The sequence below is a fragment of the Parasteatoda tepidariorum genome, chromosome 4 (genome assembly GCF_982258835.1).
Source record: "Parasteatoda tepidariorum strain Cologne lab strain chromosome 4, Ptep-v5.0, whole genome shotgun sequence".
NCBI classification, from domain to species: Eukaryota; Metazoa; Arthropoda; class Arachnida; order Araneae; family Theridiidae; genus Parasteatoda; species Parasteatoda tepidariorum.
This window is the reverse complement of record NC_141758.1, coordinates 32,486,947-32,513,233: the sequence shown is the minus strand read 5'-3', so window position 1 is coordinate 32,513,233 and position 26,287 is coordinate 32,486,947. Positions and strand designations below refer to the sequence as shown.

Sequence of the window (26,287 nt, the reverse complement as noted above, 5' to 3'; positions counted from 1 at the left end):
TCCTGAAAATAAGTTTACGTTTCCAAAAAATGAGAAAAATAATTGAAGCTAATGAGGAAGTAAAAAAAAATTTCCTCATTTCTTGCAAATGCTAGTTTTCATAATAAAATAAATCATCAAAACATTTAAAAAAATATTTAAACAATGACGCGTAAAAAGTTTTAATGGAAAAATATGTTTTTGGCAACAGTATATCTATATTATTTACTGCATGATTATGAGTCTTAGCCAATCAAATTTAAGATTTCTGCACAATCCACGAATAAGAGTGAATATTTTCAGACACACCCTTCTTATTCTATCGATTTCTTAAATATAGTAATACGGAGAAATTTATACCGAATCCAAAACAAATAATCATTAGTTATTTTAACATTTAGTTTTCGACAATAAGATTTTTTAGATATTTTTTGATTGCGTATTATTGTTTACTAGTAGGTTTTATTTTTGTATTTATTATTATAAATGAAATTAATGTCTATAACGTAGTATTGTATTAAGTGTTTATTTATAGCTAGTATCACATTTTATCAATATGTTGAAGTATTCTAAAATAATAATAATACTGTAAGTAACTAATCATTTTTTCTTTTCTAATTTATAGATAAGCATTTCAAGCCGAAAGCTCTTCAAAATCGTGCTTATAAATTAGTGAATGGCAAGTTACAGAAGCGTGGCTGGAGATGAAATTTGTAAGATATTTTTTAATTTTAATATGCAATTTTTAACCTTCATTAATGAATGAAATTAATAATTTTTTAAATGAAAAATAAATTAGACGCAGTTAATGTTTTAATTAATAATTTTTGTAGATAATTACCTTCTATTTACTTATATTTATTATAAATCTAGGAGTACAAATGAGAACCAACGCTCTTTAAAAATAAGCTTAAATTTCATACATTTGTGTTTGGAATCTATCAATAACTTATTTAGTGAAATGTTTTCAGTTATTTTTTGTGTGTGGTATGTTCTTTTTGTATGTTAATTTTTGAGTTTCTAATTGTCAGATAACAAATTTATTTAGATTTTATTAATTTTTTTGAACTCCTGACGTAAGTGAAATAAAAATGCTTTTTCAAAGTTTCTGGGTTTTGTTAACATTGTTATGCATGTGGATGATTAAAATTTCCTTATTTCAGAAATAATAATTTTTTTATGCCGCATATTTTTTTTCACTATAACAATTCAAGTAATTGTATTGGTTGTTGCAAAATACAATTTTTTTTTCATTCTCTTTATAAAAATTATAATGGGTCTGTTCCATGACACAGATCTTTTGGAGCTGATCCAAATTTTTTCAACTTTTAAAAAATTTGATAGTTAAAGGTTTTTAATCCCTTAAAGGTTAATTTTTCAATTGATTTTATTCATAATTTTGATGTGAATCAGTATTTTAAATGTTTCTGTACGAAAATTAAACTGCAATAAATGGTTCAAATCTGTATTTTTCGGTTAGCTGGGTGACAAAATATTGTATCGTCTTTGCCAACTATTTTCTTTCTTTTTTTTTTAAGCTCATAAAAAATAAAAAAAATTAAAAAAACTTAAATTTCCTAAGGCTTGTCAGACTCAAAAGTTACCTTAAAATCTTAAAGAATAATAAAATACAATTCCTGATTTTTACAAACTTAGGAAATATTCTTACTGAGTGTGATTTGATTGTTCTACTTTAAATACGTCAATCAAATTCTTATATTTGTAATCGATATTTATATGAATTTGTATTCTGATGAAAATGTGACAAAAACACTGTCAGCTCAGCGTTAGAAAATATTTTGTATTAAAATGAAGTTTGTTTATAAAAAGTTTTAATTCTATAATACTAAATGAATTTTTATTCTGATGAAAATGTGTCAAAAAATACTCTCAGTTCAGTGCTCAAAAATATTTTGTATCAAAATGAAGTTTGTTTTTGAAAGGTTTTAATTGTATAGTAAATCATTTATTTATAACAGAAAGTAAAGGACAGAATATCTCCATTCTTCTCTGAAAGTGGAAACCAAACTTTTCAGTTTGTTTTCGAACAGCATTGTCAGAATAGTTTGGAGCTTGGTCCAAAAACTATATCGGGAAACGGAGCCATTTATTTCCTGATTGTACCAGCTTTGATTGCTATGGTTCCACTGTTTGGTTCTTGTATTTTCTGCTTGGTTCTTATATTTATAACATATCGCAAATTCTGAATCACTCATTTCAGTTAACAATCATTTCTCGATCTATTTTATTAGCGACTATTTCACAGAGAATCCGTGTGGCTTTGAAGATTATTTTTTGGAAGTTAATATGATTGATTTTCACTTGGTTTGTAAGATTTCACTATTTTAATATGATGTTATTTCGTTTGACAAACTTTGCATCACACATTTCACATTCAATTATTGACAATTCGTTCGCTATTCCTGAGGATTTGTAATCTAATTTTTTCAGTTATTTCTACTTTTTTTTTCGTATTTTTTTAATGATACATTATCATATACGAGAAAATTCGAATTGTGCATTTGTATAATTACTTTATGACACGCTATATTTGTGAAATTTTTTTAGTCCTGATAATTTTGCTAGTCGCATTTTAAATTTTTCCAAAATGTAAAGCGTTTGCACACTCTAAAATCGAGTGCATTATTTGTCGCAGTTATAATCCTTTTATGCGAGACTTGTGAAAAAAATTTATTTTTTTTTTGCTGTGTAGTGAGATTTCGAATTTTGATTATGTGATTTCCAGTTTTTTTTCCCTGGTTATAGTGAAAATTAAATTAAAAGAACAAAAATCTGAAACCAAGTAAAGATCATAAATAAGCAGAAAAGCGGAGGATTTGCATCCCTGTATATTATTTTTTAACAGGTTGCAAATGTAAAAAGAAAAAAAAAATTGAAAGGGAAAAATAGTTTTGTTTATTTTGATTGTTAAAATGGGCCTTGGAAAAGTTGGTCATTGGTAACTGATATCAATACAAAAATACCCCCACTAAAAATTTTATCATTTGAACTTTTTCTGTGATTCATCATCATAGATAGCATGATAACCAGGGTGGGCCTTAGCTTTCTCAAGAAGTTTTTTTCAGGCCAGTCTTTTTCTAGGCGCCATCTATCCATCTCAAATTCGGTCTGCCTTTTTTCTGTGGGCCAACTGGTCTGGCATTAAAAAGTTTTTAATCGTACGGTCTCCATTCATTATGATAACATGGCCTGCCCATTTTATTCTTTAACGCTTAAGGAACTTAATAATGTCAGGCTCTTTGTGTGAGTGATAAAGCTCTAAATATGTTTTTTCTGTTATTATTTTATAAAAAGTTTTTTGTTTATCAATCTGATTGCTTCCTACTTGTAAATACCATTTTAGTGTGGAAATGAAACTGATTTTCTCTGAGTAACCACCTAATGAAAGAGTACCCAATAGACTGAAAGTTTACAAATCTTTCAACTACCTTTATAACTTTTAATTTAGAAATTAGTTGTAATGCCATAACAGTACAGAAAATGAAAAAAAGAACAGTTTCTTTTTATACGATATTACTACCATTTTGTCTATCTTGGAGTGTTTTATTAGCATCATTTTGGTATTGCTAAAGCTAAAAGATCCCTAAGTTGCAAATTTCTTTTTCTGTCCTACATTTTTTTTAAGCTATAAATATTCGTTATTTGTGAAACAAAATTTTATGTCATAAAAGATAAATATTTAAGCTTAAGTTTTTTGTTTTTAAAATTATCACAATTCGTTTAAAACTAAGTTATAGTTTTTGGGTTTATGAAAATTAGATTTTGTTAATATTTAGTTTTTGCTAGGTTAAGTTTTATTTTCCATAAAGAGAAAAAATATTTGAATATTTGTTTTGTTAGATTATTGGAAAGCTATAAACTTATTTTATATTAAGCAAATTTCTTTAGCAAAATATGTCTTTAAATTAGCTTAAAATTAAAATATATTATAATAAAATATTCCTTAAATATTTTCCAATTTAAAACAATAATATAAAGTGTAGAATAACTTGTAATTGATGATCAACAACTGAAAATTTCAATATTAACTTTTTTAATTCCTGTGTTATTGTATATTTTAGCCTCAGCCTCTCTTATTACAACTTTAGTACCTATTCATTCAAATAAATCCAAAGCTGCTGGATCCGAATCTTGGTGTTGTGACTTTTCATCGGATGAGTCATACTTTGCTTGGTCTTCTGGAAATTGTGTTGTTACTATCATTCCTTGGAGTTTTTGTAAAGCAACATTGTAAGTAAAACATAATTTGTACGGTTTGTTTTCTTTTTATTCTAAGGACAGTGCAATTTAGCAAAAGTAGTGATATGTTTTTGATTACTTTGTCTATTAAAAAGTAATTTTTTAAGACTTGCTAATTAAACTATTTAAAACTGTGCACAATAATTGTAATTTTAGACAGTTTTAATGTAATATAAATTATTGAATATTTTCTGAGTTATTGATGTAAATTTGATATTTTTATTTATGACTTAACATGTTTTTTTTAACAATATGATGAGTATTTTTTAATTTTTTAAATAGGTTTAAGCACAAAGAAGTTAATGTACCTTTCAAGCCAGGAATTGGGTAAGATTGTTTTATTCGAAAATTTTATTGTATAAAATGTTTTCAATTACTTTAATTATTTCATATTATTTTTATACTATCTTCACAATATTTTGTTTTAATTTATTAATATTTTCCATTTTTCCATTAATGCTTTGAATGGTTTATTCAATATATGCCTACATTAAAATGTTTTCTATCAGAGTTACTAGAAATATTCTAAGTTTCTTTTCCTTGCTTTGCAAAAGCTATAATTGCTGCCGAGTGACATAAAAATGATTATACTACTGTAAAACACTAGGATTTTTTTGAAAAGTATATCATTAATTATTCATTGCTATTATTTAGTAGCTTATATTGCATAACCTCAAAACTCCAGATTACTCAAGTGTTTGGGTGAGTTCAAGTTCAGATTCAGATTTTGAAAAATTCTGAATTTTAGGTATTTTACTAAGTTAATAGAGGAGCCTAAGTTATGGGAATAAAATAATCTTAAAATGTATGATTCCATTTTATTATGCCTGGTGAATTCCTACAATTTAAAATTGACTTTTCCTGTTTATAATTTTTTTTTCTGTTATGAGCTTGAAAAAAAATGGTCCAGATTTTTGAGGATATGTCAGCAAATTATAATTAATTGCTAAAAAGATCTTGTGTTAGGGGATGTAAATCAATATCAATTCAAGTATCAAATCAATTTTTCACTAAAATTAGTTATTCTATTTAAATAATGAGTAATGAAAAAAGCCACAAATTATGCAACTTGCTTGATACGTAAAGCAGTCATTAAATAATTACCAATGAAAATGCGTAAAATGTTTAATATTGGTAAATTATTTACGAGATAATGTGTATATAACCCTTTTGAATTCACTTAAAGTTTTTTTGGTGTTCTAATTTCTTTACATATTAAACAAAATAAATAAATTACATTGCTCACTATTTTATTGTTACTGAACTCAACTGGGTCACTTGTGGAGAGTTGTAGTTTTGTGTCCCTAAAGTAAGATTAAAAAAAAAAAAAAAAATGAGTTTGATATGTATGTATCCTCTAGTAAATCAAAATTGGTAATCAATATTGCGTGAAATTGGTATAAATAATACTTATCATTACAATGTTTTAAAATAAATGCCTTGCTTAGTTAATTTTCTGGTCAGTTTATTTTCTATTTTAATGTTTTGAACAAAAAAAAACTATTATGGTGTCAAATAATTTACTGGCTTTAAATTCCATAATTTCTATTCGAGAGCCATTGTTATTGTAATGATATTTAAGGTATGGATTCTTAAATGTGCACTTTGATTATTTTTTAATTTTTATTGTAGCATAATTTGTTGATTTTTTTAAAATTTTTTAATGGTTTTGATTTTTCTTTTTCTTTGCACATATTCATTATTTGTATTGACCCTTTGATTTTCTTTTTACCAAGCGTTTTGCACAAAGAAAATTTTTCATACAATAAAAATTTAATTTAAAAAAATTTAACTTTGAAAATGGAACAATTGCTTTGACTTTAGCTCATTATTGCTCAAATCTTAATTGTTCAATAGTATTTTATCTGTTATTATTTGTCATAAACCAGCAAAAAATTATTGAGGAAAAACAATTTGTGATGTGAATTGAAAATGTTGAAAATTTTTTGATATTCAATTCATAGTTTCAAATCTAACCTTTTCTAACTATCAAAAGAAAAAGAAAAAAAAGTATCCTATATAAATGTATTTGATAAAATATTTTTTAAAAAATGATCTATAAAATTAAACAAATTTGACATTTTTTTCTCTACATTGCAGAAAAATGCTTTTTACTCGGGCCAAATTATTAAACAATTGTTAATTTATGTTAAATTATTATATCATTAATTTATGTAATACTCATAAGTAATTTATAACAAAAAATTAATTCTTATGAACTGTTGCCTTTTTAAAAATAGAAATTTTATAGGAAAGTTATTGATTAAAATTTCTTTATTTTTTTCCAATATATTCTTAATTACTTGTTTCAAGAACTAAAACATTGTGCCTAAATTGCGCAAAAAAATATTTATTTAAAGTTGCTCTATTGAAACTGTGTGCTACGGTCCAATATCAATTACAGGATTCTCGTTGATAGCAAACATGAAGTAGAAGATTGCTTTGGCTGCAACACTATTTCTGTGTTTACTGGTCACCTCATTCGCTCTGTGGCATTTGGTTCTTCTTCCTTAAATTATGGTGATAAGCCCTGTTCTCCTTTCTGGTCCCGTCTTTGTTCTTCTAAAGATTTGGTTCTTGCAACTGGCCATATTAATGGACGCATCAGAATATGGGATGTCTTGACAGGTATTTTTAAAAACTTTTTGAAATAGTGAAATAGTGCAATAAAATTTTGAAATGTGTGGTTCTGAATTCATAATATTTTCTCATTGGTAGGGCAATAATAATTGATAAGTATATTTGAGACTTAGATGATAAGTAACAATATTATTGCGTTTCTCTTTTATTTAATCTCATATGAGTTTTTAGCTGAAATTAAATACAGTCGAACTCGTTTATAACGAGCACAAAGGGACCGTAACATTTGCTCGTTAAATCCGAGTGCTCGTAATAAACGGGTACTTAAGACAGGCGTGCAACCAGAAGAGGGGGGGGGTTTGGGAGGTCAAATGATTGAATTTACTTAAATTTTAATTAATACTTACTTACTTTAATTACATTAATTAATTTAATCGCGTTTTTTTTATTTCGCGAACGTTTCTTATCATTTTGAAAAAAAAGATAAGACAGAAAGACTAGAAAGATGAGAAAAAAGATAGCAAGACAGAAAAATATTGCTCGCTAAAACCGGGTCTTGCTCGTTAAAAGCGACTTCTGTTCCATAGACTTAACATTGATCCAACCAAATATTCTCGTTTCCCTCGTTAAATCCGAGTTCTCATTAAATCCGAGCTCGTTATAAACGAGTTCGACTGTACTATCAAAATTTCATATTTTTTTTTCCTAAATACTGTTTTCAAACTTTAATATTTTTTAGGATGTGAGATAGTAATTTGAGTTAAAAGAAAGGAAAGTTGGGTTATTAAAACTTATTTTATTTTAAGCATCCATTCAAATAAAAATTTAGTTTTAAAAGTTTAAGTTTATTGTTTGGAATCGTTTTTAGCAAAAGAATTTTTATAATCTTATAAAAAATGCATATGTCTAAAATAATAACAAAACCTCTAAATTTTTTTAAGAATGGTCTTGTAATTCTTCAGGCAACTAAATCTATACATTAATGTATTTACCCCTTTATATTAAAATTTTGAATCAGATAGATTCGAAATAGTCTCCGTAGGACAAAGTCTTTCTTGCATGCGATTCTTTCTGCAATCACAGCAATAATGCTGAACAATAGAATTATTTGTGATTTACCCATGAATGAGAATTCCCCATTTCAAGCATTTTCTTACAATGTGTATGATTTTATTTTTAATTAAAAGTAATATTTTTTTGAAATTATCACACATACTATAAATGTTTTTACATTTTACTTAAATAGCTGCAATAGCTCCAAACCCCCATATAATAATATACACCTCATAAAATTTTCTCTATAAAGAAATTTTCAACTGGAACCTACAGATTTTGTTATAGAGACTTCTCTGTATATATATATTAGTGCCTATATATTTATCTAAGCATTATCTTTTTATTTCTTGCAATAAAACATTTTTTTTATATATAAAAGAAATTTAGAATTTTTTCAACTGCCGGAAAACAGAATCTTTCATGACTCGTGTTATCTTTAAACCTTTTTTGAAAAACTTTTGAACAGTTTGCAAGATATTTATACTTTTCTAAAATTTTCATTTACATTTTTACTTTTATTTATTGCAACTTTTGCCTTATCACATTTTTAGGTATGGCTATGGTGATATGGGGCTGATATAAATGCTAAATATTCATGTTCTTATTTTATTCTAATTAAGTTTAAATTATTTATGTTTTTTTATAGTTTAATTTTGTGTATGGGGTATATTTTTATTTTTAATTTTTTTTTCAAGGCAAACTTATTCTTCAACTTATGGACCACAGTGATATGGTGTCTCACATGACATTCAATCCACTTGGTAATCTTGTTTTAATTTCCTCATCTTATGATGGTACACTCAAAGTATGGGATTTGCATAATGACGGAAATATGTTTCGAACACTTAAAATGAACAACAGACCTGTTTATTCCTGTTGCTGGTCACATGATGGAAAAACAGTTGTGTCTGTTGGCATGTGTAAATTGGTAAAAATAATCTTTATTCTCTTTCATTAAATTTTTTTTGATAAAGAAATTTTATTGAAGAAAGTAATTAAAAACAGTAGTTTTTTTTCCTAATGTTTTTACATTGATAATTTTTATTACAGTTTTTAAGGATTCATTAAATTTTAATTTAAACTTAACAGAGATAGTGTGTTACTTAAAAATGAATATTCATTTTATTATGAACTTATTTTATTTGCAAAGAATTAGAATTAAATTTTTGCTAAGTACTAAAAGTTACTCTCTAAGAATGATGTTTTCATAACTTTAAAACTAGTTGTTTCTTCTAAGGTTAGTTAAGTTACAAGCCAAAATTACACTGGCATTTTGAAAAAAATTTTAACTATACAAAAATCTAAATTTTGCATTGTTGTTCAAGCAATAATCATGTCTATTCACTGTAGTGCTGCTTAAAGACATAAAATTTTTTAGACATCCAAGTCTCGTATGATTTCATTAAGAAAACTCTTGGTGATTGTTTATTCATTTAATTAGGAATTAGTTACTTTAAGTATATTAAAAGCCCTAAATAAGGAAAACTGAATAATTATTCAGAAAAAATACAGCAGCTGCTTGAAAAGTTTATCCAAGGATGAAAAGTCTTAAATAATAGAACATTTGTTCAGGATTTTATAAATTTGATTAGAGACAGGCTAATTAAATTATTTTTTATTTATGACTCAGAAATTCTTGCTCTTTAATTATTTAAATTCAAACAATCAATGTTTTTTAAATCACTAAAAATTTGAAATCTGGGAGATTTTAAAGTACATTTCAGTGAGTTTGAGTAAATTATTTTTAAAGTTTATATGTTAACAATAAATATGGCCTTGCCTTTATTTGTTATCTGCTAGCTCTCAAAACTCTATAAATCCTTAATGCTCATTTAAACTGTTCATGCTATGGCATTTGCACACTTGGGTTTTAATTTGCTACCATAAAGTGGACTATAAAAGTTACTTGTCAATTGCTTATTGCCAAATGTACTTGGAGCTTTCCTTCACTCTGAGGAAATTCAAAAATTATCAATTGAAACCTACATGTTCTAAAATCTGTAAAATTTAAAAACTTAGCAAAAATTAAACTCTCATATTTAAATAAGACTAAAATAGAATCAAGGTAGCACAATTGTTTTCAAAAGTGTCACTTAGAATCTTTTTTCCACTTAAATATCCTATTATTGTGATTTTAATAAACAAAACAAACTTTGCATGAATTATTTATCACAATAAATTCTAAATATTAGGTTACATTGATACACATCCTTTCTAAATTATTTGCACTCTCAATGCACTGCGATTAAGTGCTGGCACTTTTTGCCCAACTGACAAATTTACAAATAATAATACACAGATGACAAATTTATGTTAATTTGGATACTGATGCTAAACTGTAAGATGAAATGACAAATTTTAAGTATAAATTGCAACCTTTCATTAATATTTGTAGGTGTATGTTTGGGACATGAAGAGCTTAAAAGTGAAATTCATGCTTGAGGGTCATCATCATGATGTTGTTTCCTGTGCCTTTTCTCCAGATGACTGTCTCATAGCTTCCGCTTCCTGGGATACACGCGTCATCCTCTGGGACTCATTCAATGGACAAGTGCTCAAATGTTTTGGGTGTGTATGATTTTTGTCAAATTTTACGACTATGGTTTTGTTATTTTATGTATGCAATATTTCATGGGATAATTTAACCATGCTAAATTTTTATATTTAATTGAGAAGACAAAACTTTTTGAACTTGCTCTTTGTTTATGAAAAAAAAAATGTTGAAAATTTTTTTCTTCTTATAATTATCTATGTAAAAGTGTGTGGAAAAGGGATATTCATTAGTGGTAAATATGATTGAGCATTACTGGTATGATTGTGTATTTCTTCAGTGACTTCCTTTTCCAGGCATCTCTATATTTGACGACTTCTCTCCAGTCTATATCCTTAAGAATGTATAGGTTATTCTCTGCTTAGTCGATTCATCTTTTTAGGGATCTACTCTGGGGTCTTTTTCTCCATGGACTTTGCCAAAAAAACTTTCTTACATCAATCTTCCTTTGTTCTTGCCGGGTGGCTAGTCTATTTGATTCTTTGGATTTTGATGAATTTGTCAATATCTGGTTCTTAAAAAATCCTGTAAAGCTCTAAATTATTCTTTCTCCATGAATGGTTTACCTGAACCCCACCAAGTATACAGCAAAATTTTGATCTTTTGAGTCTCCAGAACCTTTGCATCACTTAAAGTTAATGGCCCAGTATCTGATGTTTTTCTTAAAATAAATCTTTTTAGACTCTAATTGTGTATTTATGTACTTAAAATATAACTAGAAAATATCTTTTCTTACTAAATCATACAATCAATTATTTCAACACTGTTTCTCACCTACTGGTTTGTGGATATTTGTATTAGAATTAATATAAATTTTATTTGTATTTAAATAGGTTCAAAAAGTTTTAATTGTTAAGAGATGTAAATGATTAGAAGCAAACTAGTAAAAAATTTTTTTAAAGCCGACAATTTCGTCTATGTAAAAATTATGCCAATAGCTCAATTTACTAATCTTACCTGTTCCAACAGTCGGCTATTAATAAAGCATGGTCGTTGGGCTATTAAAGTGGTTAAGTCATCCCTTCTGCAGTGGCTCAAAATAGTGATGGTCTGTCTTTAAATCATCCTCCGGGATGTTTCCCTAACAATCTTCAATAGTCCATTGTGCAACTCTTCTGTGACGTAAATAAAGTACCACTACTTTTACACGCATTTGCATTATAGTTTTTGTTAGTGTTCTTTTATCCTTTACTTATATATTTTTTGGGGTTGCAATGACTTTAAGGAATGTTGTAGTAAAATATAATTTTTACTTTTTAGCCATTTACAACCGTCACCTCGTCTCATTTTTGCTTGTGGATACAATGGAACATGGATTCGTGATGTATCATTTTCTTCTGATGGAGCTCATATTGCAACTGTAGCAGATGATGGGTATGTGTAAAATACATTTATGTGTAGTGATAGTTGTTGAGTTTCATAAAATAAAAAACAATTTTTAAAAAACTGAGTAAAAAATTTTATGAAAATTTTAAAATCAGCTATTTAATATTTGATATGTTGGATATGTTTGCCATCAATGGCTATGACGTGAAGAAAACAAATAGCAAAATCCATGGAGATTGAGGTGCCCTCTGATGTCTTGAAAAGTGGTTTTCAGCTCCTTCATTTTTTCCCCTTTTTGGGGAGGAAAGGTGATATTATTGAATGCGAATTTTCTTTGAGCTGTGATCGGTATAATATTTTTAGGTATTGTAGACCTTGATGATTAATATATGCTGCATTAAGAGACTATATTTTGACATTTACAGGGAAAATGCGAGACATTGAGAGTGCTTATGTTCAAAAAAATTTTTAACATTACTTGCATTCAACTATCAAAGTTTAATTGTATCTGATCTCTGTAATAATACAGAAATTATAGTGGAGTTTTTTTTTCTTCTTTTTTTAGCATGGTTTAATAGTTAACATCTTATTTCTTATTCATAATTTTAAGTATAAGGCTCGAGTTTAAATAAATTATTTTTTATTGCAATTGAATTTTTTTGTTTTCATTTGTTTATTAAAAGTTAATTTTTGATTTTTAACAACAGATTTAGTTATGCCAAGTATAAAGTTTTTAAATAAATAACTCCAAGAAACTGAAGCAGTAAGTTTAAATCAAAACTTCATTCACTTCAAAAATATACTAATTGGAAACAAGTCTATATGTTTCAAACGCTCAAAAATAGGTACACCTTCACGTCTGGCATATCTTGAAAATGGGCAGCTATTCTTGAGCAATTGAAAATGTCGACTGTTATTTCCAATTCGTGTATATTTTGAGCAAATGAAGTTTTTAATCAAGCATAAAGTTTTTAGTTTTTGTTCAGAGAAACATGTGTAGTGCTTATAGCAAAAATAAAAGACAATGTTTTAAATATAATTTTTTTTTATTTTTAATTTTTTTTTAATTTTTAGATTCTTGAGGTTTTGGGATATCACTAAAGAGGAAACTCCTGAAGCTATGGCTCCCATTGAAAATTCACTATGCTGTACATACTCTCCATCAGGACGTATCCTTGCCGTAGGGTGAGTTAACTAATTAAAATTATTAAGTTTATTTCCATTTACTAAATTCTGCACGCTTTTTGTGAGAGATGAAGATACCTGTTATTCAATGTGTGTAACAATGAGTGGCTTGCTGCATTTGAAAATATTAGTCATTTCTTTCAGTTTTTCTTTTATTTAAAACACTGTAGAAAAAAAAGTAATTGCTGCTAAGATTTCTTGTTTTTGTGCACCATTGCTTTCATGTCATGTTTATGCTTTTGTTATTATTGAACATTTTCAATAACCTCAGCTTATAGAAATCAAGATTTTAAATAATAAATCTTTGAATATTTTTATTAAAGCTTTTTATTTTATTGAGTTTATATTTTTATAAATTTCATTTGTTGGTTTTCTTTAATGCTTTAACTGATATGATTCAGTGAATAAAATTTTAATATCTTAGATGAAATGAAACTCTGAAGTTATGCAACTTCTGATGAAGTTCATGTAATAAGATTCAAATAAGCAATTTTTATTTTTTGACACAGCTTTTTAAGAATTCATTATTTTTTTTCCTCCATTTTCTCACATTGTTCCAGTTTACTTTGATTTTTTTGCTTGAAAAGTGAATAGAAATTTCAGTGTTTATAAATTACTGTTAATTTCTCTTAATTTATTAATATTTGAAAAAAAAATTAAAATTTCATTTCTTATTTATTTTATAGTATATCATTGAGTATATCTAGTTGAGAATATTTTACTATATCAAACTATATATATTTTTTTGAGAAATTTATTTCTTTTAAATTTTTTTTTACTATAATTTTAGTAGGCATTTTTTAAAAAAATATTATTTTTGTTATTTTGTTGAAATAATTTTTTTTGTGATAGTTTGAGATGTCATAATTTAATGCACACTAATAAAATGAATAGCAATATATTTTTAAATACCTTTAACTGTTAAATCTTAAAAAATTTTGTTAAAATCGGAAATGGTTTCACATATTTAAAAAAACCTATCAAATTAAAAAAAAATTATGTGCATTTTAAAATTAAAACTTTATACAAAATTCCCTCTAATTTTTATTTTTCACTTTGTTGCTTCTTTATGTTGTCACACTGTTAAGTTCCTTAAAGCAAAGGTATAATATCATGCATTATTTTTTTTACTTATGTGTATTTTTGATGTTTAAAAATATTACCTTCATTTTTTTTATTATTGTTTAATATTTTATTTTAAATTCTAAAAATTTTAAACCAGGATGTCTCATATGATATTATTTTTACAGGTTCATGTAAGTACTTTTAAATTTAACTCAGTTTCTCTGTTAAAATTAGTTAAAAATTTTCTCGATTTACTATAGCTTTTAAAAATTAAAGAATTATTTGTTAAATATTTTTATTTACATTTACTTAATTTTTATCTATATTATAATATAAATTGTAAATTTTAATATAATAAATTATACAGATTTTGCTTTTCTAATTTTTCTATTCAAATTTTTTTTAAAGTGACTTAAATTATATATAAATGATTTTACACGCAAAATGTTATGTACCTTTGCTTTACGGATGTTTTCATCATGCTGTAAGCTGTAAATTGTTACTACATTGAAGTGTTAGACATTTTAAAAGTGTTCGGTGCAGAATTTGTGGTAGGAGCTGAAGATATGAATCTAGTTTGAGTGTGAGTGCGCATGATTGTTATTTGATAATGCAAAATATAGTTTCAGATTGCTGCTGTATTAAAAATATATTTACATTTTATTTTTATTTAAATATATAGCTTTAAGAATTAATACATAATGAAGTATTTTGCTCTTTTTTTTTAAAGGAATATTTGACAACTAATTTTTCTTTTATAACTTTCAAACAATGATATTCCTAATTTATAATCTTATCCAATACGTGTGAGCAATTCAGTTTAGGCCATTCATTTATGTTCTATTTTGATGATTGTTCTCCTAGACAAATAATTAAATGGAAAAAAAATTTCAAAAATTTATATTTTACATCATTTAATGTGAAGATGTACGCAAGTGCCATATATATTTCCTTATTATTCGAATTAATTGGCTCCTTTTCAACTTCTTTTAATAATTTGTGACTTTTTCCTTGGTAGTGTTTATAAATTATATTTATATAAATTTAATTATTTATATAATTTTATATCAGAAAGTTACTTAAATATCGCTTAAATGGATGCAATCTGGAGCTATTTCATGTGTGTTTGGTTGGCTGATAGGAGTATGGATGTATGCGAATTGTCAGCTTTGTTTTTCTCTAATGATTTTCATTTGCAGTGGATGATCGGGGGTGAGAATCCCATTGGTAGCGGTAGCCTGATGCATTCAGCGCTTCAGCAGCGAAGGTGCTGAAGCCCACTGGCTCCTTTATTTCCAAATACTGGGGGTTTTATGGCCTGCTTTGGATTGGTGCAGTTACGATGAGTGTCCTCATAATAATTAGTTCACAGTAATTTGATTTACATCTTTGCCTGTTATGTTCTTGTCTTAAGTGTAAAAATAGTACATTTTAAAGATCTTGTCTTCGATTAAATTTTAGATTTATATTCAATAAAAAATAGTGTGTACATTAAATTTTTTTAAAATTTAGCTAGAGTTTTAGGTATTGATGGCTATTTGGTTGTAAATTATAAATATAAAGATCAAATAGCTATATTCGTTTTAGAATACCCGTTCCTAAATAAGGAAAATAATTTTTAGTGTTCTTCCTATAAAGAATTGTTGCTAACAGTGCATTTTTTCATTTTGTGGCAATTCCATTTCAAATTTTGGTTATTATTGAGCTTGTATTTTAGAATTATCATTTTAAATTTTATTAATTTTTGTTAGTTTTTCTTTCTTTTAAATTTTATATAGTGGTGCTATTGTTAAATTTTATTAGAAGTATTAATGATATTTTAAAGAATTTATATGGATAAACTACATTTTCGGTTTTGCACTTGTATATGGATTTAGGAAAGATAGTTATCTTTAAGAGTTTAATGTTAAATAGCAATCAAATTGAATTGATCAATCGAATTAAATTAAAACCCTTAAACTTATTCTTATCATAAATTTCAAGAAAAATGTCATGATATTACTAATTCATATTCCTTTGATATTTTTGTTGTAATAGTTAAAAATAAAAGAATCTTAAAATTTTATGCCTTTGTTATAAGCATGATTAGCAAAAATTATGATTGTTTTTAAAATTTACCTTAAAGCATCTTATGAAATGTACTGATGATGCTTTTATTTAAAAGCTATTTAACTAAAATAGTTAATAATTCCTACTTGAAAAGTTAAATTTACTTTATTATTACATACTTATTACTAAATAAATAGAATCATAGTTATTTCTTTTAAGCTTATAACATCTTACAAAATTTTAAAGTAGGGATGTAACAAATATTTGGCCAAGTATTTTTTTTATAAAGCATTTTTTTTATAAAGCATTTTTTGACAGTTTTTTTTAAAATTTTAGTAGATTTAATAAAGTACTTTTTTAAATAATATTTTTTTATTAATTACTAAAATATTTTTTTTTTACTATACATTATTAGAAATTGTTTTTACACATATTTGTTAAGTTCTAAAACTTGCACACAGCTAGCAAATTTCTGTTCTGCAAGATGAATGGTAAAGTAAAATTTGAAGAATTGGAAACTAGATTACTTTGTACTGAATGTCTAGTTTTGTGGTTCTGGTTATATTAAAATAAATCAATCTCATTTTTTCAACAATTTTTGTTTTAAGAATTAAAAACGTTTTTTTTTCTTTCGTTTTTGGAGTTTTTCTGTTTTTATTAAAGCACAAAATTTTTACAGAGCGTTTCTGGTCACTTTTTTCCTATAGGGTAAGACTCAACTGGATTTTCAAAGTTAAACTATATTTTAAGAACTATGAACAATTTTTTTTGTTTCTCTTTTTCTTTTTATTAGCTTTTTTTTATCAGCGTATTTATTATGCCATAGTATGTTTTAAGGAGCGTTTTTAATGAACGTTATTTTATCAGAACTTTTTTTCTAAAAATATGGCAAAGTGAAAAAGTTAAATTTAAATTTTTGGCGTTAAATTTTTTGTTTAAAAATTAAGAACTATTTTGATTTATATCAAGTGTTTTTTTATATACTTTTTTTATTGATGTTTTCATATAATAGTTGGAAATACAATAATTGGAAAACGAGGTGTTCAAATTTAAAATTATTTTTTAGCACGTATCAATTTATATTCTTTCTGTTTCATTTTTGGATGTAATCTTTTGTTTTTATGATATGCATTTTGAAAGTGTTTCTGATAGACTATATTTATTTCATTATTTTATGGATCTTTTTTTTTTATGGAAAATATTTTAGCATTAAAGCTTTATTTTAAGCATTCAGAGGATTTTTTTTCTACTTTTTTTCCACTTCAGTTTTATATATATATATATATATATATATATATATAGCTGTTAGTAAGTTTTTAATTGATCTTAAGTATATATAATGAATTAATGTCATAGGTTCCTTCCTTTTACCCCCATATCAATAATATAGTATAGTTTATATTAATTTTCAACAGTGACTAAATATGTATGTCAAAAATATAAATTATATTTTTAAAACTCTCATTATTCAGCCGTTTTTTTTTGTTTTTTTTACCAAATCTTCGCTATTCGGCCAAATCACTATTCATTATATCTCTATTTTAAAGACACGAAGGCAATTTGTCAATAAGATATCCAGAGACGAGTTATTTAGTTTAGATAAGAAAACCTTATTGAATTATTGAAAAACTTTTTAAGGTACTCTGGGTAGTTTAATTTTCCCCCATTATTATTGTACAGTAACTACATGTTTAATAAATTTTAAAGGCATTTGTGTTTAAAACGGGTAGGTATAATTGAATCAGAAAGCTTTATGCCACTTTTAGTCTTTTATTTATTAATTTTTATATTTTTAGTTTATTTGCAATATACTGTATCCCCCGCTATTTATTTAACTGAAAAAGAAAATCATGAATTCATGATCAATGAAAATGAAAATAGATTTTAAGAAAAACTCAAATCCAATAGAATATTTTATAAATTATACTGTAAAAAAAAATATTTCAGACTTAATAATTTTTTTAAAAAAAATGCAGTTGGTTTGTATAATTTTTTTTTTTTTAAATTAATAATTTTATCAAGTGACTTAAATCATGCTATCCTTGGTTATAAATTATATGGTTTTATTGGTGAATTTTTATATAGCAATCTTTCAATGAATGATTTAATATATCACACGTTGTATATCTCACTCATGCATTAAAAAGGATTTAAAGAGCTTATTATAAATATACAAAAAACAAAAAATAATTTTGAGGAAAATTTAAGAGTCTATAATTATTTAGCTTTCAATTATGTGGTAATTACTTATTTAATTATTTGTTGATCTTTCAAGTTTATCAGTGCTGGAAATTTTTTTATGCTCTACCTTTAATTTTGGTGGTAATAACAAATAAAATTTTTTTGCATTTAAAGAAAGTTTCATTTTATTGATGCTCTTTATTTTTTACATTAAAATAAAATGAAATAATGTTTATTCAAACTGATTCAGTGTAACAATAATCTGAATTAATATATTTTTAAATAAGTATGATAATAATTAGCTCAAGTTGAAATGTTGCTTTGCAACTACTTTTAAGTTACTGTCTTTTAATAACTTTATATGCCTTATTCCACTTTTTCATATCTATATAGTGAAAGATAAATAAACATCTCTTGAGATTTATTGTTTATTTTAAAAGATTCTACTTACAATTTAAAGCTTATCTCATAAAAGATAATGCATTAAAACTTATTTAAGACAGTGCTCCCTAACCTTTTTTATGTAACAAACAAGTCAACGTTTGATAATTTTATCACTTCCCATTGACGGAGAGGAGCGAGCCTTAATTGTTTATAATTTAGATGGTTTTCATTTTATACTTTTAATTGTATTTAAACATTCCTTATAAACAAAATACAGTTATACGCGAGGAATGGGTGCTGACTTAGGTGACAAATCTTAGTTTTAAGTTTATCTCAGATTAAGTTTTATTTCAGCTCCCAGTTAACCTTGTGTCCATAAAAAATTGTACAAACCAGAGAGAACTACACCACAGTAAATAAAATGGAAATAATTTAATGTTCCTTGAGCGGCCTAGTACCATTTGTCCTACAGGCTGGTACCGGTCCGCAGCCCAGGGGTAGGGGACCACTTGTTTAAGAGGAACGCTTTCTGAGAGCAAATGCTCTGCTGTTATTCTGAAATACTGTTAAACAGATTTATGAAAAGTTTAAAATATGAAACATGATATATTATTGCCCTCCTAATCTAAAGTTTTTCTTATAGCAAAGTAACTTTTCCTCTTAAAGAAATTTAATTTAGTTTAGTTCACGTAAGTCACAAAGTTAATTTCAATAAGTTTTTAGCTTAACCAGCGAAGTTAGAAAAATATTACATTTTTGTCTGTCATAAATAATTCGTGTCAAGACTTTTTTTTTGTTATTAGTTATTATTAAAGTGTACTTTTATGAGTGGTGGTTAGAATTAAAGTATACTATAAATATTTTTTTTGTATAAATACCAATGCACAATTTGCCGTCCACAATCTCGGTCCATACATGATTTCTAGATGATATGCAACTAAAAATAACAAATTCACCATATTAACCCTAATCAGATTTGCTTGAGTAACCATTGTCTTCATAATTTTGAATTTAATCGCATAATATTTCGTCAAAAAAATAAATGGAAAATTCTATATAGTTTGTCTGCTGGTAACCAGCACATTCGTAATTTTTTAAATGTATATTTCATCTGTAATGTTAGTAAAAAATTCATTAAGATTTTGTAAAGCCATCTTTGGATGACAGTATTATTTTACTAAACATCAACGCTATGTACATATATGTGGGTATACAATATATGTATATTCATTCATTGATAAAGTATGATTTATTGATAAGTTTAAAATTCTTTAAATAATAGTTTTATCTATGAAGAGTTATTTCATGAAGTTTAATATTCTTTAAACTTCATGAAATAACTCTTCATAGATGTGAAGTTAACTTTCATCTTTATATTTATGTAATTTTAATGTAACTGTGACTAATGAGTTTGTTTTTTGAACTTTAAATGAGTTTTAAAGCAAGATAATAAATAAATCTACAGACTGAACAAAATATTGTTTTCAAATTAATGTGACCGAAGTCAGAAATATTTTACTTTTAGTTTTTCATTACTCTTTATGTGATTTAGATGTGAAAAAGGTAAAGAAATTTATTTAGTTGCAAAAGATTTGCTTAAAATAAAAGATTATTGAATATATTTAATTTTATAAATTAAAAGAATCACAATATTTGTATTGGTAACAATTAACTAGAGTTACTAGAGAGGATATAATTTTTAATATACAATAGCATTTTTATTCATTCTCTTTTTTTAAAAAAAAATTAAAGTTCATGTATTCAAATAGTTCATTAATTTTACTAGTCAATTCTAGCTCTTATTTAACTAATCATTAATTATTTTTTCTGGCAGAAGTTTCTTTTAATTAGAGTTTCCAATTGTACCATTCACTTCATTATCCATTCAGATTCAGTAGTTTAATTTATTTTAATATTTTTGTTTAAAATTAAATTCTGTACTAAAGCATTTTAACATTAGACTTTAAGTGTAGCTTTTACAGTGCTGATTCTAAATTATTGTATAATTATTTATTACCTTTCATGCACCACAGCTATTTCAATTTTTATATTTTTTGTTTCTTTTTTTCCCTTTTTTTAGAAGTCGAAGTGGTCCAGTATCATTTTGGAAAGCTCCACTGTGTGTAAAGTCTTTAAAGTATTTGTCTCGAATAGCTGTTCGCAAATCTGTGGGTGCAGAAAGCGTACCTGAACTCTGCATTCCTAAATCTCTAGTCGAGTATTTGTTGTACAAGGAATGGGAGTGAGTTTTACTAGTCCAAGAAAGATCTTCCTTTCATTGTATATCATGCCCAAACATTTTTTATTGATGAAAGAAAATGCCCATCTCTTTGTATCAAGATGTTACCTTTTTTGTATACATTTTAATTTACTAACATGGATATTTTTTACTTTGTTTTTATTTTCGTGAGTTAAGTCTGGATGTCCTTACAAAAAGTAATTAAAAAATCGGCATAAGTACTCTTAAAAGAGTGTTTAATCGTGAACAAAATCTGTATGTCATTGAAAATAGTCTTAAAAAATATATTTTTTAAGAAATCTGGTCATTGTTTTAATTAGAAAAATATATATTATATGTTTAAATCATAAATCATTATGTTTGAAATTTTTTTTGAAAGGATATAAAGATTATTCAAAAGAAAAAATTTAGAGACTTCTGATATTTCATTTCAGCAAAAGGACATTGAATTTCTAAGAAAATGAATAAATATAATGTTAAAAATATTAAGAAAGTTAATTAAGAATGCTTAAGGCGTGTTTATGAAATTTTCACCATTCAGGCATTCATTGATAATTCAGGCAATAAAATTATGAGCAGTTTACTTTTTTTTTTTTTGAAACTCAAAGTCCAATTGTGATTTTAAGTGATTGTGCATTGAAGTAAAGTTTGCTAATATTTTAAGTTTTCATTTTATTTATATTCATATTTTAAACCATTAGAAAATGTGTTCATTCAGTTTCAACATCTTAGTCATTGTTATAGTTCTTATAGATAGATTTTTAGAAAAAATAAATTTTTTTTTTCATATAATATTCAATATATTCCATTTAAATATCTTTGGTAACTCTTTGTTGCTAGTATGATTAAATATCATTGGAGTTATGTCTGGGAAATATGTTACTTAAAAGTGAGTGACTATTATTTTTTCTATTTACGTCTGATCTTAACACTTCAATGTGATGTTTTTTTTAAATTATATTTTTATAAATTTAGTTAGGTATACTATGCTAAAAATGTTGTTTATTATATTGGAAAACGATTGTTTTAAATAAATTAAAATTGCTGTTAAAAGTTTTTTTTAATTATTATTATTCCTTAATTGGATATCAATTATTTGCTACTTAGTTTACGCATTTTGCTTATGTGTTGTGATCAAAATAGAGCTTGTCAGGGAAGAGAAAAAAAAAAATACAAATATTGATTTATTTACTTTTCTAATCATAAGGTACTGTGATTTCTTGAATTCTAATTTTGATCATACTCGCTCAGTTTGTCAATATTTAATTTTTTACGCTATAACAGTTCATTCACTAGTTTAGGATGAAACAATTTTGATTAATACCTTAAATCTGATAGTTATAATTTACAATATTTGGTGCAAAAAATTTTTTGCTTTACAGTTTTTATTTCATTTTAACTTTATTGTCAAGGATTTCAATATTATATTGCATGGTCCTAACTTTTGAGTAGAGAATGAAATTAAAGTTGATACATATGCCAGGTACTGTAAATATACTCCATATGTCTTCCAATTGTATTGATATTTGTCCACATTGTTTTGAGATTTTAGTCGGCCTAATTCTCTCTAGATGAGCACTTTTCCTGCTGTTACTAGCATTGTTCCAGCACCAAATAGCTAATGTTGCTCATTGTTTTTTTTTAGATTAATTGTGTGGGATTTGTTTTTATATCTGAGCTTTTTAAATTTACACTTTTTTTTCTTGTGTCAAATATACTTAATATTTTAAAAAATAAAAATTTGTTCCAATAATTGTCTGGATTTATTTATCTGTATTTATTTATTTTTGTACAATTTTCAGAGTGATACTCATATTTTATTTAATTTTTTTATAATCTCTATGTTAAGGGCAGTTTTTTTTTTTTTTACTTTTTCACCAGAGGACTTTGAAAACTGCTTGGAAATTACGATTTTTGTCTTTTTTTAAAATTTATACATATATTTTTAAAATAATACTGAGTAAAAAAATTTTTGTTGCAAAATTGAATGCAAAAACTTCGCATTGCCTAATTTGGGTTTTGGGATTTTAAATCTCGAATCAGCGATACAAAGTATCAAGATCAGTTAAAGAATCACGTTCAGCAGAAGACTAAAAAAGAATATTTGTTACCCATTATTATTTATTTCAAGTAGAAAATATTGAAATATGAATTTGGTTACAACTGGGAAAGATCACAAATGGTATGGTGCAGTGTGCTGAAGTAAATAGTGAATAACTTCTGCTCATTGATTGGATTTTCGCGTATTACGATTCATTAAAACTTGTGAAGTGATTCGGAAATTTTTTGCTCATTTTAATATTCATCAATCCAAAGATAATTCTATGTAAAAAATGATCTTTTACCATTATTTAATATTTATTTTATTTAATAGTCAAAAAAATTTAAATTGTAATTCATGCAAATTTTTACATAATTTTAAAGAACATAATTTTAAATGACAAAATAGAACATTTGAGAATGTTCCTGATATATAAAATTTTTAAATGTGATTTTGAGAAATTCAACTTCTCAGGAACAATTCTGCTGATTCCGTTCAAATTTTGTATGCTTTAAAATGTTAAAAAAAAAAAAAATTATGCCTTACAATTGAAATTTTTCTAGACTACTATTAAATAAAAAAAATAATCAATGCATAATTATTAAAAGATATTGTTAACACGGAATTAATTATCATGGGCTAAACAAATTTTATAATTGTTATGCAAATCTATTTTCGATTCGCTTAAAGTATCTTCTAAATGTAGCAAAATATTCAAAAAGTGAATTAACATTAAGCAGTCCAAACTTTTGTCTGCTCTCTTGCTTTTATTATTGGGACTATATTTAGATTGCAGCTACTATTTTGAGAGCCACGAATCCAAATCCATCGAGGAAAAGGTACGTTTATTCAGAATATAATAAAAGTTGATCCAGAAGTGATAATTAATTATCACATTAAGATCAAAATTTATTCTGGATGTTCACTTTTTATTTTGAGGTCTGTACAATTGGGTGTATTTTAAGATTAAAATATCGCTTGCACTGATTAATTAGCACATTTAAGGTTAGGCCCTCCGACCGTTAAGTCTCAGTACGAAGTACGTGAAAATCATATTAGATCAAAATTTATTCAGGATGTTCACTTTTTCTTTTGCGTTCTGTACAATTGTGTACATTTTAAGTTCTTGAATTCAAATATGTAATTTATTTTGAGACCATTTTAGGTGCTATTATTCAGCTACTAAAACAACATTCAATGATAGGACTAAAGAGTTATCCTCAAAAAGCATGTATCATCAACTAAAATAATTATTAGTCACAAATATAATGTTCTGTCAGCATAGGAAAAAAGACAAGAATTATGACGTATTCTTTAGTTTCTAGTTATTATTTTCAGGTCAAGCAATTTTTGTTTATAAGTAGCCTTGTTCTACGCCAGTTGCATAGATTTTTGAATGTATTTGTTAGGTGTAGATGCTACTACCTGAGGTTTCATTCTGTTAAGTGCCTAGTATTCAAATACTTGAAATTACCTTTTAAGTCAAATTAACCTACTGGTCGTGTTGTCTATGTTCTACCCAATGACTCTCTTACATAATTATTATTACGGTTCCCATCAGATCACCGAAGTCAAGCATCACTGGCTGCGGTCAGTGTGCGGGTGGGTGACCACTTGGATCAGTCTGCGTAGGGACCGAGGGTGTGCGGTATTGGTCCTCGTTAAACTGTGCTACCGTAAAGTGCTCGACTTCACGTGCAGGTCGTCGGGCTACCGAAGCGGGGGTGCCATCCCCTCTGCAGAGGATCAAAATTGTGATGGCATGTCTTCGGATCATCCTCAGGGATGTTTCCCAGACCGTCGCCAATAGCCCATTGTGCAGCTCTAGTGCGACGTAAATGAACTACAACAACAACTTGCATAATTATTTTTAAAAATTTATTTACTAAATAGATTTCACTAAAGTAATCTAAACAGTATTCCATATAATAAGTGATAGGATATTTTCTTCAAATTGACTTTAGTCCAGTAGTATTAAAATAGCACAGTCCTGTGTTGTGAAATTTAAAAATGTTTACAACTCCACATTAGCTGTGCGGTCGAAAGCAACATCGTCAACATATAGGTGCATTTATATCGTGAATTCGGTTTTCGATAAATTTGCTAACACAATTCAGGAAACGATTGTAACTTGTATTAACACCGGGACAGAGCTCCAGTTGAAATTTAAGGACTCCAGCTGGATGAATGGTCGAAATGTTGATCGAGGATGAATTTCTGTAAGCTAAAAATTATTTTTTAAGGTTCAGAAATCTATCGAAGCTTGTATTGCCATATAACACAAAGATTCGGGCGCGATTTCAAGAATCTAGTTAATTTGAAAGGGGTCTGAATTTGTAATTGAAACCGATGTCGATTTGCCGGTAAAAATGACTATAAATCCTGCTTGTAGCGATCTGGAGAAACTCGCATTGTCATGCAGTATGGAGCACAAGTTAAGATAAGATTGTGCTCTAGCTCGTTTGGTAATGATTGGAATTTTGAATCCTCACATCCATGAACGAATCAGTGAACTTCCGTCCTCACAAGTCCCTCAGTGGACTGATCGTAAAGACACGGTTACCAGTAGAACACCGAAGTCAAACATCACTGGCTGTTGTCAGTAAGCGGGTGGGTGACCACTTTGATCAACTTGTGTAGGGAAGGAGGGTGTGCAGTATCGATCCTCGTTAAACTGTTCTAACGTAAAGTGCTCGTTTTCGCGCTTACGTCGTCGAGCTACCAAAGTCGGGGAATCATCCCCTCTGTGGAGCAGTGTTCCCCAACCCCCGGTCCACGGACCGGTACCGGTCCGTGGATCAAATGGTACTGGGGCCGCCCATTGCATTGAAACTCAATTTAAATTCCTAGGTTTATACCCCAAATTAAAAATATCTGTGTTGCATTAAAATTTTATTGATTTAAATAAAAGGGGTAGTGGCATAAATTTTTTAATGTTTGTAATGTATAATTTTCTCCGATTACCCCCAGATGGAACCGTCTCATTGCAAAGAAACAAGTTCAGGATTCTCATTGATTTAACGTTCTAGTAAGTTAAAATGTTACATCCCTTTATATTTATTTTTTGGTGTAACTATATTTTATTTTAAAGGCATGTTTAAATAGAATTTAATTAAAATTAATGAATCAATATAATCTAAAATATATAAGCAATCAACCCCCCCCCTCCAGCGGGCCGCGGTAAAATTGGGTATAATATGAAAAAAACACAACTACTTCGATTTAGTAGGAACAACATATGACGCAATGCTAAACGAATGGAATTTAGTTGTTGTTTATTTAGTTATTGTTATTAGTAGTTGTTGTTATTTGTTTTAGTTGTTGTTGTTTATTTAGTTGTATTTAGTTTCAATAACTTTTCTTTATAATGCAATAAAATCTGGCGAGCAGC

General features: G+C 26.7%; 1 protein-coding gene across 4 annotated transcripts; it reads left to right on the top strand.

Moving 5' to 3' along the window:
• Nucleotides 1-219: 219 nt before the first annotated feature.
• Nucleotides 220-22,608, top strand: LOC107440438 (WD repeat and SOCS box-containing protein 1). Of its 4 annotated transcripts, none has more exons than XR_015432999.1 (11): nucleotides 227-434; nucleotides 605-692; nucleotides 4,062-4,230; nucleotides 4,522-4,566; nucleotides 6,644-6,867; nucleotides 8,571-8,803; nucleotides 10,271-10,443; nucleotides 11,687-11,800; nucleotides 12,827-12,937; nucleotides 15,202-15,373; nucleotides 20,697-22,608. XR_015432999.1 is itself a non-coding variant. In XM_087160886.1 (10 exons), the coding sequence occupies exons 2-10, from the start codon at nucleotides 656-658 to the stop codon at nucleotides 20,860-20,862; spliced, it is 1,257 nt and encodes a 418-aa protein (XP_087017012.1). In that variant the 5' UTR covers nucleotides 220-434; nucleotides 605-655; the 3' UTR covers nucleotides 20,863-22,608. The 4 variants fall into 4 exon arrangements, 2 of the variants coding, with proteins under 2 accessions (XP_087017012.1, XP_087017011.1); XR_015433000.1 differs by having other exon boundaries at nucleotides 250-434; nucleotides 6,659-6,867; XM_087160886.1 differs by lacking the exon at nucleotides 15,202-15,373 and having other exon boundaries at nucleotides 220-434; nucleotides 6,659-6,867.
• Nucleotides 22,609-26,287: the final 3,679 nt, after the last annotated feature.